Below are 19,146 nucleotides of genomic sequence, written 5' to 3' on the forward strand. Positions count from 1 at the left end.
GAGGGAGATATGAGTCTCCAGCTTCAGTGATTTTTGCAGTTCGTTCCAGTCATTCGCAGCAGAGAACTGGAAGGAAAGGCGGCCAAAGAAAGAATTGGCTTTGGGGGTGACCAGTGAGATATACCTGCTGGAGCGCGTGCTACGGGTGGGTGCTGCTATGGTAACCAGTGAGCTGAGATAAGGCAGGGCTTTACCTAGCAGAGACTTGTAGATGACCTGGAGCCAGTGGGTTTGGTGGCAAGTATGAAGCGAGGGCCAGCCAACGAGAGCATACAGCTCGCAGTGGTGGGTAGTATATGGGGCTTTGGTGACAAAACAGATGGCACTGTGATAGACTGCATCCAATTTGTTCAGTAGAGTGTTGGAGGCTATTTTGTAAATGACTTCGCCGAAGTCGAGGATCGGTAGGATGGTCAGTTTCACGAGGGTATGTTTGGCAGCATGAGTGAAGGATGCTTTGTTGCAAAATAGGAGGCCGATTCTAGATTTAATTTTGAATTGGAGATGCTTAATGTGAGTCTGGAAGGAGAGTTTACAGTCTAGCCAGACACCTAGGTATTTGTAGTTGTCCACATATTCTAAGTCAGAACCGTCCAGAGTAGTGATGCTGGACGGGCGGGCAGGTGTGGACAGCGATCGGTTGAATAGCATACATTTAGTTTTACTTGCATTTAAGAGCAGTTGGAGGCCACGGAAGGAGAGTTGTATGGCATTGAAGCTCGTCTGGAGGTTAGTTAACACAGTGTCCAAAGAAGGGCCAGAGGTATACAAAATGGTGTCGTCTGCGTAGAGGTGGATCAGAGAATCACCAGCAGCATAAGCGACATCATTGATGTATACAGAGAAGAGAGTCGCCCTGAGAATTGAACCCTCTGGCACCCCCGTAGAGACTGCCAGAGGTCCGGACAGCAGGCCCCCCGATTTGACACACTGAACTCTATCAGATAAGTAGTTGGTGAACCAGGCGAGGCAATCATTTGAGAAACCAAGGCTGTTGAGTTTGCCGATAAGAATGTGGTGATTGACAGAGTCGAAAGCCTTGGTCAGGTCAATGAATACGGCTGCACAGTAATGTATCTTATCGATGGCGGTTATGATATCGTTTAGGACCTTGAGCATGGCTGAGGTGCACCCATGATCAGCACTGAAACCAGATTGCATAGCGGAGAAGGTACGGTGGGATTCGAAATGGTCGGTAATCTGTTTGTTAACTTGGCTTTCGAAGACCTTAGAAAGGCAGGGTAGGATAGATATAGGTCTATAGCAGTTTGGGTCTAGAGTGTCTCCCCCTTTGAAGAGGYGGATGACCGCGGCAGCTTTCCAATCTTTGGGAATCTCAGACGATAAGAAAGGGAGGTTGAACAGACTGGTAATAGGGGTTGCAACAATTTCGGCAGATCATTTTTAGAAAGAGAGGGTCCAGATTGTCTAGCCCGGCTGATTTGTAGGGGTCCAGATTTTGCAGCTCTTTCAGAACATCAGATATCTGGATTTGGGTCAAGGAGAAATGGGGGAGGCTTGGGCGAGTTGCTGAGGGGGGTGCAGGGCTGTTGATCGGGGTAGGGGTAGCCAGGTGGAAAGCATGGCCAGCAGTAGAAAAACGCTTTATTGAAATTCTCGATTATAGTGGATTTATCGGTGGTGACAGTGTTTCCTAGCCTCAGTGCAGTGGGCAGCTGGGAGAAGGTGTTCTTATTCTCCATGGACTTCACAGTGTTCCAGAACTTTTTTGAGTCTGTGCTACAGGATGAAAATTTCGGCTTGAAAAAGCTAGCCTTAGCTTTCCTAACTGCCTGTTGGTTCCTAACTTCCCTGAAAAGTTGCAGATGAGCTGTGAAGAGCAGCAACACTTATTTGTCTTACCAATCCACTGTCCCACAGCACACAAATTAGTGTGTGTGTGTGTGTGAGCAAGTGGGTATTTGAAGCTGACCTGGTGCCTGTGGCGCAGGGTGCACCAACTTCTCTTCTGCTGTCTTCGCTGGTGATGGGGAGGTCTTCAGCAGGGAGGCAGGCCTGATACAGGGCATTATCATGCTAGTGCTGGAAGTTAGCCCCAAWGACAGACCAACCTCCTTGAAGTTCCCCCCAACCGAATGCTCGTTCTGGGGGTTGGGTGCAGCCCCTCTCCCCTGGTCTTCCAGGGAGTCCCGGGGGAAAAGGCGGTACTGTGGTGAAGGCATGAGTTTGACTGATAGCTGGCCATTGGGCCGAGTCTTAGGTACTGTTTTCAGAGCTGATTTGATGGGCACTGAGGAAGGGGTAAAGGGGTTGCTCTTGAGGCACGGGGGACAGTTTGTGGGTTCTTCTGGGGGAGCGGGAGAGTGAGTGTGCAAACCCACCACCATTGACACGGGTTTCTCAATGGTGTAAGGATTGGGRGGCACCACCATAATACCATTCGTTGAGCTCACTGGTGCCAAACTGTGATTGGACCGTGGTGGTGTTGGCGTCACCGTAATGGGTGCTCCATGCTCATTGGTGCCCAGAATCTCCCCTCTCCTACTCCTGCTCTTCACCCGAACACTCCCACTGCTGCTGTCCGTCTCTCCCACCCAGCCACGCCCTGTCCCGGTGCTATCTGCCACATCACGGAGGGTTACCTTCCCAATGTACGTCTCCTTGATCAGCTCGGTAAGAACTGCCTGGCTGGGCTCACTGGGAGCCACCCAGCAAGACATGAGCACCTTCCCCTTTCCGTTCACTGGGCCATTCTGCCCTTTCGGGGGTGATGGGTTCAGATGGAGGTTCAGATTCGGGTCCCCGACTTCCAGGAACGTCCRGCACGAGTTGCACTGCCTGTTGAGCTCCTCCTGTGCTACCGCAGCTTTAAAATGGCCCCTGCTGCCCCTGTTTACGTAGCCCTCCTGTGTCCTGCGAGCCTTCTTGTGCCATAATAAGCTGCCCTCGAGGCAGCGTCCTCGCTCGATCACTATTCCAGTTCCTGGATCAGTGTCCATCCGCCCGTTGACATAGGAAGAGAGGTTGGGCTTGGATATGAGCAGACCCTGGGCCCTCCTCCACTGACGTAGCCTCACCAAGTAGCGCACCTCTGCATCTTTCTCTGATTCGTCCTCGAAGCGGACCCGTGTCGGCGATTGGCTGGGGCGCCGGCGGGGGCCGCAGCCCGAGTCGCCACTGGAGGAGTCACTGAGATTTCCTGACAATGAGGTAACGGCGGCAACTACCGCCGATGACACACCTCCCTTCCCCACCAGAGGAGCCCGGTGAACGGGAGCTCCAGCATTGGACAGCTGCTCCCTGTAGATGGACACACACACAGAAAGACAGAAACCCCATAAAGAAACATCCAGCATTTGTCCTCCTAACACAGATTGGTTACATGGCTGTGGGATTCTTCTCCGTGTTCTGGCACGTGTGTATCCCAGCCTCTACATTCCTAACATGCTCAGCTCTTGCTAAGGGGAAGGTCATCCCCAGTACAGCCGTCCTCTCTGTCTTTTATCCCATCATCTAGCCTATTTTATGACTTTTCTATTTTACTGATGAAATAAACACATTCATGACTATCTAGAGTGGTGTGAGTGTATTAAATAAGCAATCTATTGTTCCTAATACAACTTGATCTTTAAATGTAAAATGACAAATGTGTTTGTCAATTTTATTTTCATGATCCTTTTTACAATGACTGAACAGAAAACTTCTAGTGGATGAGAGGCTATATTATTGCACTGTACTGGTAGGGAACATCAAACTGCATGGCTGGCTAAAATAGCTCCCCAGAGAAGAGGGGAGTGATGTACTGTTCTTGCCTTGCATGTGCTCCTCCTTTTATACCCTTGGGAATGTGTGTGTGTGTGTGGGGGGGGGGGGGTGGGGGGGGGGGGTAGCTGGCAAATATGACAGGTGCAGTGAAGCAGTACGAAGAATCAGTCTTATCAAGCGTCAAATCACAACCAGGAAGCTCCCTCCAAACCCAGATATATTTCCAAATTAAATCAGACCCAACATTGTAAATACAAAATGAATTGTTCTTACATAACACAATCCAATGCATAAACACACTCACATCAATACAAATGGATTTCATTTAGAAGGATTTTGATAATAGTTGGCTGTCATTGCAGGGGCCATTATTACAATTTTATATCACATCACCTAGTGGTTGGTCGGTATCCAAAACTTCCCATGTCACGCCCTGACCTGAGATATTTCTGTTTTCTTTATATTTTGGTTAGGCCAGGGTGTGACTAGGGTGAGTACGTTAGTTGTTTTGTATTGTCTAGGGTTTTTTGTAAGTCTAGAGTWTTGTAGGTCTAGGTATTTGTATGTCTATAATGGCCTGATATGGTTCCCAATCAGAGGCAGCTGTTTATCGTTGTCTCTGATTGGGGATCATATTTAGGTAGCCATTTTTCTTTTGGTGTTCGTGGGTTCTTGTTCTATGTTTAGTTGCCTGTCCGCACTACTCATATTAGCTTCACGGTTCGTTTTGTTATTTTGTTTGTTTGTTCAGTGTTCGTTCTTATAAATAAGAAGAATGTAAGCTTACCACGCTGCGCCTTGGTCTCCTCCTTACAACGGCCGTGACATCCCATCCAATCAGTCTAATCTGGAGTGGATGTTTACACTGTCTGGTAATTGACAACTGTATGTGTGGGAACATCCCACCTTGATCAGAATGAAGATATCCCTCTAGTGGTGTGGGGGCTGTGCTTTGGCAAAGTGGGTGGGGTTATATCCTGCCTGTTTGGCCCTGACAGCCAACTGACATTTACTCCTGAGGTGCTGACTTGTTGCACCCTCGACAACTACTGTGATTATTATTATTTGACCATGCTGGTCATTTATGAACATTTGAACATCTTGGTCATGTTCTGTTATAATCTCTACCCGGCACAGCCAGAAGAGGACTGGCCACCCCTCATAGCCTGGTTCCTCTCTAGGTTTCTTCCTAGGTTTTGGCCTTTCTAGGGACTTTTTCCTATCCACCGTGCTTCTACACCTGCATTGCTTGCTGTTTGGGTTTTTAGGCTGGGTTTCTGTTCAGCACTTTGAGATATCAGCTGATGTAAGAAGGGCTATATAAATACACTTGATTTGATATGCTGAGGTAATAAGTAATCTGCTCCAGGACCACAGATGATATTAGGATTAAGATCGGGAGGTGTTGTAGTTGTATAATTACAGCTGGATTGTGTAACGTGTATGTTGGAAATAGCCGTGAGAGAGCGAGAGAGAGCACCTGACATAGCAACCAAGGTAGCCCAATGGGCCATCATGTATAAGCCAATGCTTTACATTAAGTTACCTAATACTAAACTCAGCAAAGAAATAAACGTCCTTTCACTGTCAACTGTGTTTATTTTCAGCAAACTTAACATGTGTAAATAATTGTTTGAACAAAACAAGATTCAACAACTGAGACATAAACTGAACAAGTTCCAAAGACATGTGACTAACAGACATGGAATAATGTGTCCCTGAACAAATGGGGGGTCAAAATCAAAAGTAACAGTCAGTATCTGGTGTGGTCACCAGCTGCATTAAGTACTGCAGTGCATCTCCTCCTCATGGACTGCATCAGATTTACCAGTTCTTGCTGTGAGATGTTACCCCACTCTTCCACCAAGGCACCTGCAACTTCCCGGACATTTCTGGGGGGAATGGCCCTAGCCCTCACCCTTGAATCTAACAGGTCCCAGACGTGCTCAATGGGATTGAGATCCGGGCTCTTGGCTGGCCATGGCAGAACACTGACATTCCTGTCCTGCAGGAAATCACGCACAGAACGAGCGGTATGGCTGGTGGCATTGTCATGCTGGAGGGTCATGTCAGGATGAGCCTGCAGGAAGGGTGCCACATGAGGGAGGATGTCTTCCCTGTAACGCACAGAGTTGAGATTGCCTGCAATGACAACAAGCTCAGTCCGATGATGTGACACACCGCCCCAGACCATGACGGACCCTCCACCTCCAAATCGATCCCACTCCAGAGTACAGGCCTCGGTGTAATGCTCATTCCTTCGACGATAAACGCGAATCCGACCATCACCCCTGGTGAGACAAAACCGTGACTCATCAGGGAAGAGCATTTTTGCCAGTCCTGTCTGGTCCAGCGACAGTGGGTGTGTGCCCATAGGCAACGTTGTTGCCAGTGATGTCTGGTGAGGACCTGCCTTACAACAGGCCTACAAGCCCTCAGTCCAGCCTCTCTCAGCTTATTGCGGACAGTCTGATCACTGATGGAGGGATTGTGCATTCCTGGTGTAACTTGGGCAGTTGTTGTTGCCATCCTGTACCTGTCACGCAGGTGTGATGTTCAGATGCACCGATCCTGTGCAGGTGTTGTTACACGTGGTCTGCCACTGCGAGGACGGTCAGCTGTCCGTCCTGTCTCCCTGTAGCGCTGTCTTAAGCATCTCACAGTACACACATTGCAATTTATTGCCCTGTCCACATCTGCAGTCCTCATGCCTCCTTGCAGCATGCTTAAGGCACATTCACGCAGATGAGCAGAGACCCTGGGCATCTTTCTTTTGGTGTTTTCCAGAGTCAGTAGAAAGGCCTCTTTAGTGTCATAAGTTTTCATAACTGTGACCTTAATTGCCTACCGTCTGTAAGCTGTTAATGTCTTAACGACTGTTCCACAGGTGCATGTTCATTACTTGTTTATGGTTCATTTAACAAGCATGGGAAACAGTGTTTAGACCCTTTACAATGAAGATCTGTGAAGTTATTTGGATTTTTACTAACTATCTTTTTGAAAGACAGGGTCCTGAAAAAGGGACATTTCTTTTTTTTGCTGAGTATAACTATGTACTCAGCTGTACATGGTCACTGCAGATAAGCGACATATTGTATAGTTAGTGTAGTTACTAGTTAGTTAAATGTAAATATCAGCATGTCACATTACTACATAATGTAGTATCTGTATAACACACTTTAAAGCGCAGGTGTCAAACTCATTCCACGGAGGGCCGAGTGTCTGCTGGTTTTTGCTCCTCCTTTGTACTTGATTGATGAATTAAGGTCTAATTAGTAAGGAGCTCCTCACGTCTGGTTGTCTAGGGCTTAATTTAAAGGAACAAACAAAAACCTGCAGCCCCCCATGGAATGAGTTTAAAGCAGAGGTGTCAAAGTGTGACCCATAATAGATATCTGCGACATACCAGGCATTTAAAAACTWCTAAAGTGCACTATAAACAGAACACAGATGAACTATACATTTTAAAGCAGTACATCAAATATATATATATATACACAGTTGAAGTCAGAAGTTTACATAAACTAGTTTTAATAACTCCAACCTAAGTGTTTCAACAACTCCACAAATTTCTTGTTAACAAACTATAGTTTTGGCAAGTCGATTAGGACGTCTACTTTTTGCATGACTGTCACGCCCTGACCATAGAGAGCCTTTTATTCTCTATGTTGGTTACGTCAGGGTGTGACTAGGGTGGGTTATCTAGGTTGTTTTATGTCTATGTTGGCCTGGTATGGTTCCCAATCAGAGGCAGCTGTTTATCGTTGTCTCTGATTGGGGATCATATATAGGCAGCCATTTCCCCACTGTTTTTTGTGGGATCTTGTTTGGAGTTCGTGCATGTTGCACCTCTTATGTTACGGTTCGTTGTTTGTTTCTTTTTTTGTTTTGTAAGTTTCACGAAATAAAGATGTGGAACTCAGAGCACGCTGCGCCTTGGTCCGTCTCTACACACAGCCGTGACAATGACACAAGTACTTTTTCCAACAATTGTTTAGACAGATTATTTCACTGTATCACAATTCCAGTGGGTCAGAAGTTTACATACACTAAGTTGACTGTGCCTTTAAACAACTTGGAAAATTCCAGAAAATTATGTCATGGCTTTAGAAGCTTCTGATAATTGACATAATTTAAGTCAATTGGCGGTGTACCTGTGGATGTATTTCAAGGCCTACCTTCAAACTCAGTGCCTCTCTGCTTGACATCATGGGAAAATCAAAAGAAATGCAGCCAAGACCTCAGAAAACAATTGTTAGAACTACCACAAAGTCTGGTTCATACTTGGAGCAATTTAAAAACACCTGAAGTACACGTTCATCTGTACAAAACAATAGTAAGCAAGTATAAACACCATGGGACCACGCAGCCGTCATACACGCTCAGGAAGGAGACACGTTCTGTCTCCTAGAGAGATGAATGTACTTTGGTGCAAAAAGATCCAAATTGACCCAGAACAACAGCAAAGGACCTTGTGAAGATGCTGGAGGAACAGGTACAATAGTATCTATATCCACACGAAAACGAGTCCTATATCAACATAACCTGAAAGGCGCTCAGCAAGGGAAGAAACCACTGGCTCCACAACCGCCATAAAAAAGCCAGACTACGGTTTGCAACTGCACATGGGACAAAAGATCATACTTTTTGGGAGAAATGTCCTCTGGTCTGATGAAACAAATAGAAACTGTTTTGGCCATAATGACCATGTGATGTTTGGAGGGAAAAGGGGGATGCTTGTAAGCCGAAGAAACCCATCCCCACCTTGGAAAGCACGGGGCGAGATCGCCGGTGCAGCATCATGTTGTCGGTTTGCTTTGCTCAGGAGGGGACTGGGTGCACTTCATAAAAGATGGCTTCATGAGGCCAGGAAAATGAGTCGTGGACTTATATTGAAGAACGTCTGCAAGACATCAGTCAGGGAAGTTAAATCTGGTTGCCAATGGGGTTCTCTCCAAAATGGGACAATGACCCCAACATACTCCAAAGTGTGTGGCACAAAATGCCCTAAGGACAACAAAAGTCAACGGTACTGGAGTGCCAATTCACAAAGCCCCCTGACCTCAAATCTCTATAGGAAACATTTGTGCAGAACTGAAAAAAGCGTGACGTGCGAGCAAGGAGGGCCTACAAACCTGGGGACTAGTCTACACCAGCTCTGTCAGGAGGCAATGGGCCCAAAAATTCACCCAAATTATTGTGGGAAGCTTGTGGAAGACTACCCTAAATGTTTGACCCAAGTTAAACAATTTAAAGGCAATGCTACCAAATACTAATTGAGTGTATGTTAACTTCTGACCCACTGGGAATGTGATGAAAGAAATAAAAGCTGAAATAAATKATTCTCTCTACTATTATTCTGACATTTCACATTAAAATACAGTGGTGATCCTAACTGACCTAAAACAGGGAATTTCTACGAGGATTAAATGTCAGGAATTGTGAAAATCTGAGTTTAAATGTATTTGGCTAAGGTGTATGTAAACTTCCGACTTCAACTGTGTGTATATATATATCTTAGTATTACAGTGAAACAAGCACGACAAGAGAGCACTGCCTGTTGCAGCTATCTACGCTGGACACTATCAGTAAACAGAAAAGAGAGAGCTGCAGCACACTTTAACCAGCCTAACACAATACAGCCCTTCCGGTCTGTCCAGCACAAACACCTCTAGAATCAGGAAAAGGGACAGAAAAGGGAGAGAGAAGAGGAGAGAAAAACAGTTTATTGTTTGGTCTTGTTTGGTTGGTCATGGTGCTACAGGTGTCTGCTACAGCTAAGCTCGGTAGGTAAACACACACACACTGACGACTCTCCAACCCCCCCCACACACACACAAACAAACATGCACTGTTGTGGAGCAGTACTTACGGGTTGTCCCTCTGTATGGGTAGGATAGTGTGGTCGGCCTTGAGTGGGCAGGACCGGGTCTTCATGCGGGCTCTTTCCAGGAGCCGCTTGGCCTGCTCATGGAGCTGACTCAGCGGCAGGTCCTCGCTGGACACAAAGGCCCTGTTTGCACACAGACCGTCTCACACACACAGGCAGAGGGGTGGGGGGAGAGATGGTAGAGGCAAACGTCAGTGCCTGTGCAGGAGAGGGACTCAGAGTAGGGGATTAGGCCGAGCAGGACCACTACTAATTAGGCTGACAAGGTCTGTGTGTGCAAATGAGATTTGGAGTGTGTATGTTTCAATTTGCTTTTACTGTGTGTGTGTGTGTGTGTGTGTGTGTGTGTGTGTGTGTGTGTGTGTGTGTGTGTGTGTGTGTGTTTTCATAAGCTTTTATCCTGTTTGCCTGTGCTTTGTGTTTGTCTGTGTATTTGTGAATGGGTATACAGTATGTGACTGAAGAAGTCCCTTTGCTTGTATACGTCTCTGTGCATGGGCATTAACAGACGCAAACAGTTTACAAACACCAAAAACACAGTTACCCACAGTGCTCAGGGCTTTAACGACTAACCACACATAGCTGCCCATTCAGTTCCACAACGACACCTGCTTAACAGGCACTCAATGGGGGAACAAATCAATGAGTGTGTTACTTCTTTCTACGATAAGCTGTTGTACCGAGATTCCCTCCTCTTATGTTGAGACTGTGACTCAGACGAGTGAATGACCTAGACAGAGAAGTGAGCGATATAACCGTAATCCTCTCTGTTGATGACAGTGGTGCTTTTAGTAACAGCTGTTGTAAACACTGTGACCCTGTCACTCTTTGCAGCTTGGGGCTCTAACAGGGAGATGTACAAGAGCAAAGCAGTAGAGTTATAGGTGTTGGTAGTGTCATTAAAGCTATGTAGATGTATCAGGATGAAAATATTTAGGTTGGGATTTTGCGTAACATCTTACCCAAAAAATAAGCAAAAAGACGTTTCAACAAACATAATTTAGTTAGATCAGATTATGTATGTTTTACAGTCAGGAAATGTTAATACTATTTTAAGTGAAGTAATTTCACATGGGTCACAAGTACACACTTTACATCATTAGAAATGAATAAAAGAATGTAGGGAAAGAGGAAGATGGAGCACTGACTGTGTTGATGGCCAGTACTGACAGTTCGTCTCTTAGAGCAACAGAAGACCCAGTTGACTCAAACTGGAAATACATTTATGATACATCTGTCTGTGGTCAACCCTCCCCTGGCCCCTGGAGAGCTCCTGGGTGCTCAGGTTTTGCCCCAGTCCTACTCGAACACAAATCATGTGTTTTAGAGCAGGGCTAYAGCAAAAGCCTGCATTCCTGGAAGCAATACGGGAGGTTCTACTGTACCTTCGGCTGTGCTCGCTGTCTTGTAGGGAGATGCCTAAGTCCCAGTCACTGTCTTGTAGGGAGATGCCTAAGTCCCAGTCACTGTCTTGTAGGGAGATGCCTAGTCACAGTCACTGTCTGTAGGTGAGATGCTAAGTCCCAGTCACTGTCTTGTGGGAGATGCCTAAGTCCCAGTCACTGTCTTGTAGGGAGATGCCTAAGTCCCAGTCACTGTCTTGTAGGGAGATGCCTAAGTCCAGTCACTGTCTTGTAGGGAGATGCCTAAGTCCCAGTCACTGTCTTGTAGGAGAATGTCCTAAGTCCAGTCACTGTCTTGTAGGGAGATGCCTAAGTCCCAGTCACTGTCTTGTAGGGAGATGCTAAGTCCCAGTCACTGTCTTGTAGGGAGATGCCTAGTCCCAGTCAGTGTCTTGTAGGGAGATGCCTAATCCAGTCACGTCTTGTAGGGAGATGCCTTAAGTCCCAGTACTGTCTGTAGGGAGATGCCTAAGTCCAGTCACGTTCATTGAGTAGGGGATCCTAAGTCAGTCACTGTCTGTAGGGAGATGCCTAAGTCCAGTCACTGTCTTGTAGGAAGATGCCAAGTCTCCAGTCACTGTCTTGTAGGGAGATGCCTAAGTCCCAGTCACTGTCTTGTAGGGAGATGCCTAAGTCCCAGTCATGTCTTGTAGGGAGATGCTAAGTCCCAGTCACTGTTTCTATCTTGTTTGTAGGAGAGATTGCCTAAGTCCAGTCACTGTCTTGTAGGGGAGATGCCTAAGTCCCATCACTGTCTTGTAGGGAGATGCCTAAGTCCAGTCACTGTCTTGTAGGAGAGATGACGCCTAAGTCCCAGTCACTGTCTTGTAGGGAGATGCCTAAGTCCCAGTCATGTTGAAGTAGAATTTTTCTCCAATATTGAAATGCGTACGTCTCTGTTTCTCTAGAAATTACAACACAAAAAGCACAAATCAAATCCAATTTTTCCGGTCGCATACACATGTTTAGCCGATGTTATTACGTGTGTAGCGAAATACTTGTGCAGAGTTGCAAAGAAAAAGCCATATCTCGGGCTGGCCAATGAAAATAAAAGATTAAGATTGGCAAAAGAACAGAGACACTGGACAGAGGAACTCTGCCTAGGAGGCCAGCATCCCGGAGTTGCCTCTTCACTGTTGACGTTGAGACTGGTGTTTTGCGGGTACTATTTGCTGCCAGTTGAGGACTTGTGAGGCATCTGTTTCTCAAACAAGACCCCCTAATGTACTTGTCCTCTAGCTCAGTCTGGTTAGAGCCCGTTTGTGCTGTTCTGTGAAGGGAGTAGTACACAGCGTTGTACGAGATCTTCAGTTTCTCATGGAATAGCCTTCATTTCTCAGAACAAGAATAGACTGACGAGTTTAAGAAGAAAGTTCTTTGTTTCTGGCCATTTTGAGCCTGTAATCGAACCCATAAATGCTGACGCTCCAGATACTCAACTAGTCTAAAGAAGGCCAGTTTTATTGCTTCCTTAATCAGAACAACAGTTTTCAGCTGTGCTAACATAATTGCAAAAGGGTTTTCTAATGATCAATTAGCCTTTTAAAATGATAAACTTGGATTAGCTAACACAACATGCCATTGGAACACAGGAGTGATGGTTGCTAATAATGGGCCTCTACGCCTATGTAGATATTCCATTAAAAAAGAGCCGTTAGCAGCTACAATAGTCATTTACAACATTAACAATGTCTACACTGTATTTCTGATCAATTTGTTGTTATTTTAATGGACAAAAAAAATTGCTTTTCTCTCAAAAACAAGGACATTGCTAAGTGACCCCAAACTTTTGAACGGTAGTGTGTATGTATGTACAGTGAGGAGAACAAGTATTTGATACACTGATGATTTTGCAGGTTTTCCTACTTACGAAGCATGTAGAGGTCTGTAATTTTTATCATAGGTACACTTCAACTGTGAGAGACGGAATCTAAAACAAAAATCCAGAAAATCTAATTGTATGATTTTTAAGTAATTCATTTGCATTTTATTGCATGACATAAGTATTTGATACATCCGAAAAGCAGAACTTAATATTTGGTACAGAAACCTTTGTTTGCAATTACAGAGATCATACGTTTCCTGTAGTTCTTGACCAGGTTTGCACACACTGCAGCAGGATTTTGGCCCACTCCTCCATACAGACCTTCTCCAGATCCTTCAGGTTTCTGGGCTGTCCTGGGCAATACGACTTTCGCTCCCTCCAAAGATTCTCTATTGGGTTCAGGTCTGGAGACTGGCTAGGCCACTCCAGGACCTTGAGATGCTTCTTACGGAGCCACTCCTTAGTTGCCCTGGCTGTGTGTTTCGGGTCGTTGTCATGCTGGAAGACCCAGCCACGACCCATCTTCAATGCTCTTACTGAGGGAAGAGGTTGTTGGCCAAGATCTCGCGATACATGGCCCATCCATCCTCCTCCAATACGGTGCAGTCGTCCTGTCCCCTTTGCAGAAAAGCATCCCCAAAGAATGATGTTTCCACCTCCATGCTTCACGGTTGGGATGGTGTTCTTGGGTTGTACTCATCCTTCTTCTTCCTCCAAACACGGCGAGTGGAGTTTAGAGCAAAAAGCTCTATTTTTGTCTCATCAGACCACATGACCTTCTCCCATTCCTCCTCTGGATCATCCAGATGGTCATTGGCAAACTTCAGACGGGCCTGGCATGCGCTGGCTTGAGCAGGGGGACCTTGCGTGCGCTGCAGGATTTTAATCCATGACGGCGTAGTGTGTTACTAATGGTTTTCTTTGAGACTGTGGTCCCAGCTCTCTTCAGGTCATTGACAGGTCCTGCCGTGTAGTTCTGGGCTGATCCCTCACCTTCCTCATGATCTTTATGCCCACGTGGTGAGATTCTCCATGGAGCCCCAGACCGAGGGTGATTGACCGTCATCTTGAACTTCTTCCATTTTCTAATAATTGCGCCAACAGTTGTTTCCTTCTCACCAAGCTGCTTGCCTATTGTCCTGTAGCCCATCCCAGCCTTGTGCAGGTCTACAATTTATCCCTGATGTCCTTACACAGCTCTCTGGTCTTGGCCATTGTGGAGAGGTTGGAGTCTGTTTGATGAGTGTGTGGACAGGTGTCTTTTATACAGGTAACGAGTTCAAACAGGTGCAGTTAATACAGGTAATGAGTGGAGAACAGGAGGGCTTCTAAAAGAAAAACTAACAGGTCTGTGAGAGCCGGAATTCTTACTGGTTGGTAGTGATCAAATACTTATGTCATGCAATAAAATGCTAATTAATTACTTAAATTATACAATGTGATTTTCTGGATTTTTGTTTTAGATTCTGTCTCTCTCACAGTTGAAGTGTACCTATGATAAAAATTACAGACCTCTACATGCTTTGTAAGTAGGAAAACCTGCAAAATCGGCAGTGTATCAAATACTTGTTCTCCCCACTGTATGTATGTATGTATGTATGTATGTATGTATGTATGTATGTATGTATGTATGTATGTATGTATGTATGTATGTATGCGCGTGCGCACGCGCAGCACACACACACACACACAACACACACACACACAACACACACACACACACACACACACACACACACACACACACACACACACACACACACACACACACACACACACACACACACACACACACACACACACACACACAACACACACACACAACACACAGTACCAGTCAAAAGTTTGGACACCTACTCATTTAAGGGTTTTTCATTTTTTTTTACTATTTTCAAAAAAATTGTATTTTCAAAACTATAAATAACACATATGGAATCATGTAGTAACCAAAAAAGTGTTAAACAAATCCAATATATTTTAGATTCTTCAAAGCAGCCACCCTTTGCCTTGACAGCTTAGCACAGTCTTGGCAGAAATGTTTTGGTACCTTTCCCCAGATCTGTGCCTCGATCCTGTCTCGGAGCTTTACGGACAATTCCTTCAACTCATGGCTTGGTTTTTGCTCTGACATGCACTGTCAACTGTGGGACCTTATATAGACAGGTGTGTGCCTTTCCAAATCATGTCCAATCAATTGAATTTACCACAGGTAAAGTCAAGTTGTAGAAACATCTAACATCTCAAGTATGATCAATGGAAACAGGATGAATACTTTCCGAATGCACTGTATGGAAGAACCGTATTAAGTTTATCCCATTTGTTTACTTATCACTTTGTCTATAAAAAGCATGATTCATTTAGCATGAGAATATTTGAGGCCATGAAAGTGAGGGACAGAGCAACCCACAGGCGGAAGCAAACTTCTGTTTGTGAGACGGTCACAATTAGAGGGGCATTACGATCATTAAACATCTGGTCAACAGTCAGAAATAGACTATTATCGCCCTCCCTCCCACCTTCTCCTTGCTATTTTTTTAATCTCTACATTCCGTTGTAAGGCTCTGATCAGGCCCTACACCCAAACAAGGGCACTGCGTTCATCCACCTCTGGCCTGCTCGCCTCCCTACCACTGAGGAAGTACAGTTCCCGCTCAGCCCAGTCAAAACTGTTCGCTGCTCTGGCCCCCAATGGTGGAACAAACTCCCTCACGACGCCAGGACAGCGGAGTCAATCACCACCTTCCGGAGACACCTGAAACCCCACCTCTTTAAGGAATACCTAGGATAGGATAAAGTAATCCTTCTCACCCCCCCCCCCCCTTAAAAGATTTAGATGCACTATTGTAAAGTGGCTGTTCCACTGGATGTCATAAGGTGAATGCACAATTTGTAAGTCGCTCTGGATAAGAGCGTCTGCTAAATGACTTAAATGTAAATGTAATTTATTACCTTTATCACATTACATTGATTGTTTATAAAGGTCCAATGCAGCCTTTTCATCTCAATATCAAATAATTTCTGGTCAACAATTAAGTACCTTTCTGTGATTATTTTTTATAAAATTTTCAAAAATAAACAAAAATAGCTTCTTAGCAAAGAGCAATTTCTCAAGACAGAATTTTGCTTGGACTGTCTGGGAGTGGTCTGAGTGGGGAGGGGAAAACTGAAAACTAGCAGTTATTAGCAGAGATATTTGATCTATTGACTAATTTACTGCCTAGTGATGTTACTAGGTGTAACAGTATAACTTTAAACCGTCCCCTCGCCCCGACACGGGCGCGAACCAGGGACCCTCTGCACACATCAACAACGGTCGCCCACGAAGCATCGTTACCCATGCTCCACAAAGGCCACGGCTCCTTTTGTGGCTTGCTTCGTGTTGTCGTATTTCTTTTTTGTTTCATTGGCAGGCCGGATAATGAGTTTTTCTTTGGCAACTCTGCCACAGTATTTTCGCTACGCACACGTATATACACGGCTAAAACCATGTGTATGCCGAACCTGGAAAAAAGTTGGAATTTTGGATTTGTGCTTTTGTGGGGTTTTGTAATTTCTAGAGAAAGGACGTCCCGCATTTCAATATTGGAGAAAAATTCCTACTTCCAACCTACTTAGCTAAAAACGATTCATCTCTCTCTGCACAGATTTTCATCACCACCACCCCCTGGCATGACAGTGACGGGATGTTTAGGCATCTCCGCCCTCACAATAGAAAGACGATGAAACTGGGGACTTTTTTAGCATCTCCCTTACACAGAAGTGACGTTTGGGCTTAGCATTCTCCCCTAACAAAGACGTGACGTGGGGACTTATTTAGTGTCAATCTCCCTAAACAAAGTACAGTGGATACTGGGACTTAGCATCTCTCCCCTACAAAGACAGTGAACTTTGTGGGACTTTAGGGCATCTCCTAAACAAGACAGGTGACTTGGGACTAGCTATCGCCTACAAGGACAATGACTGGGACTTAGGCATTTTCCTACAAGAACAGTTGACTGGGACTTTTAGGTTCCCTACAAGAAACAGACTGGGACTTAGGCTCACTCCCTACAGACAGTGACGGGGCACTTGAGGCATCTTTTCCCTAAATGACTGAAACTGGGACTTAGCAACTTCCCTACAAAGACAGTGACTGGGCTTTTAGGCTATTCTCCCTACAAGACAGTGAAGACTGGGACTTTAGAGGCACTTCCTCCTACAGACAGTGATTGGGTGGGAATTTTTTTTTTTTTTTTTAGGTGCACATGCCTCCCCTACATAGAAAAGACAGCAAGAGTGGACCTGGGATGACTTTTTTTTTTTTTTTTTTTTTTTTTTTATTTTTTTAGGCATCCTCCCCTACAAGACAGATGACTGGGACTTTTTTTTTTCTTTTAGGCCATCCTCCATGCCTGTTCCCCCTAATCACATCAAGACAGTGACTGGGATACCTTTCGTTATTGGCAATCGTGCTCCCTAACAAGGAACAGTCAACTGGACTTTTACTAGGCATGATAGCATCCCCCCTCCTACCCCTATCGCAAGCGTGACTCATACCTTTATAGATACTGTCACTTCAGATACACGAAGAAAATAATATTTAATAAATAGTAAGACCTCCTATGACTGTCGCTGTTGGGCAGTTTACGGCGACCACGATAAAAACCTGCCACCCAAAAAGGCCCTGTGTTGGTTGATGGTATCTTAATGAAATGTAATCAAATTATAACAAGACCCAAACAATTCCAATTGGCCTTTATACTAAAACTCCTTTAACATGTCCTTAGCTCCTGGCCATCTTCCCCCAATTTTGGAACCAAGGACCTGATCACACCCAATCCACAAAATCAGTGGAAGACAAATTTGGAACCCCAATAACTCATGTGGGAATATGCCGTCAACAGTAACCTTGGGAAAATCCTCTGGCTTATCCATTAAACATCAGCAGACTCCGTACATTTCCTAATGAAAACATGTATGAGCATGTAAATTTTGGTTTTTAACCAAATTGACCCTGTACTAACGCCATGTATTATCACCCTAACACCAACCCTAATTGAACCAAAAAACCAAAACAAGGCAAAGTCTTCTCATGCTTGTTGATTTTCACAAAAGCCTTCGGACTCAATTTTGGCATGGAGGTCTGTATAGCAAATTGATGGAAAGTGGTGTTGGGGGTAAACCATACGAAGTTTATAAAATCCATGTAACAAACAACGTGTGCGGTTAAAATTGGCAAAAACACACGATCACATTGTTCTTTCACAACAAGGGTCCCGTGGGGTGAGACAGGGATGCAGCTTAACCACCCTCGTTTACATATATATAACGAATTTGGGCCGCGGGCACTAGAACAGTTCGCAGGCGACCCGGTCTACCCTACTAGAAACCGAGGTCCAAATGTTAAGCTGTTTGCCTTGGAATGATCTGGTGGCTTCTTGTCACCCAACAGGAGGGCTACAGCAGCACCTAGAATCTTTTCTGCAGCAGATTCTTTCAGGACCCTGGGCCTGACGAGTAAATTCTCAAGTAAGACAGAAATAATGTGGGTTAGTTCCAAAAAAGGGTCCCAGTCACAGGACCAAAATTCCATTCTAGACAAGACGTTGGCCCTCTAGAAGCACACAAAGAACTTTACATACCCCTCGGCCTAAAATCAAGCACCCAGGTACTTTTCCCACAAGCTGGTGGAACGATCTGAGGAGGACAAGGCAAGAAAAGGCCTTCTATGCCATCAAGGAACATAATTTCAACATACCAATTAGGATCTGGGCTAAAAATAACTTGAATCAGGTCATAGAGCCCCATTGTGCCTTTTAGGTTGTGGGTTGGGTCCCGCTCACCCAACCAAGATTTTCACCGAAAATGGGAAACAAACACCAAATTTGAGACCTTTCCTGCATGCAGAATTCCTGCCAAAAATTATCCTCGTGTACAACGTAGAACACAAATAATGCATGCAGAGCAGAAATTGAGCCGTACCCCACTTAATTGCTCAAATCCAGAAAAGAGGTCGTTAAATATCCTAAACCACAAGGAAGCGATGTCCCAACCCTTCCCATAACAAAAGCCATCACCTCAGAGAGATGAACCTGGAGAGAGTCCCCCTAAGCAAGTCTGGTCTCCTAGGGCTCTGTGTCACAAACACACACCGTCCACCAGAGCCCCAGGACAACAGCACATTAGTTACCCAACCAAATCATGAAGAAAACAAAAAAGATAATTATTTTGACCAACCATTGGGAAAGAATGTAAACAAAAAAACAGGAGAGCAAAGCTAGAATGCTATTTTGCCCTAAACAGAGAGTACGAGAAGTGGAGAA

The 19,146-nt window shown here is 45.1% G+C and overlaps 1 protein-coding gene across 1 annotated transcript in view; it reads right to left on the minus strand.

The window, feature by feature from the left end:
* The window catches only part of LOC111953052 (uncharacterized protein KIAA1614-like), a 47,184-nt gene that overhangs the window by 17,257 nt on the left and 10,781 nt on the right, over nt 1-19,146 (minus strand). The window contains exons 3-5 of the mRNA XM_070435382.1: nt 10,799-11,068; nt 9,599-9,758; nt 1,934-3,261 (exon numbers count right to left, since the gene is read on the minus strand). Coding sequence (XP_070291483.1) covers nt 1,934-3,261; nt 9,599-9,758; nt 10,799-11,068 — 1,758 coding nt within the window. The remainder of the gene's footprint in view (nt 1-1,933; nt 3,262-9,598; nt 9,759-10,798; nt 11,069-19,146) is intronic.

Source organism: Salvelinus sp. IW2-2015, linkage group LG26 (genome assembly GCF_002910315.2).
Source record: "Salvelinus sp. IW2-2015 linkage group LG26, ASM291031v2, whole genome shotgun sequence".
In the NCBI taxonomy this organism is placed as follows: domain Eukaryota; kingdom Metazoa; phylum Chordata; class Actinopteri; order Salmoniformes; family Salmonidae; genus Salvelinus; species Salvelinus sp. IW2-2015.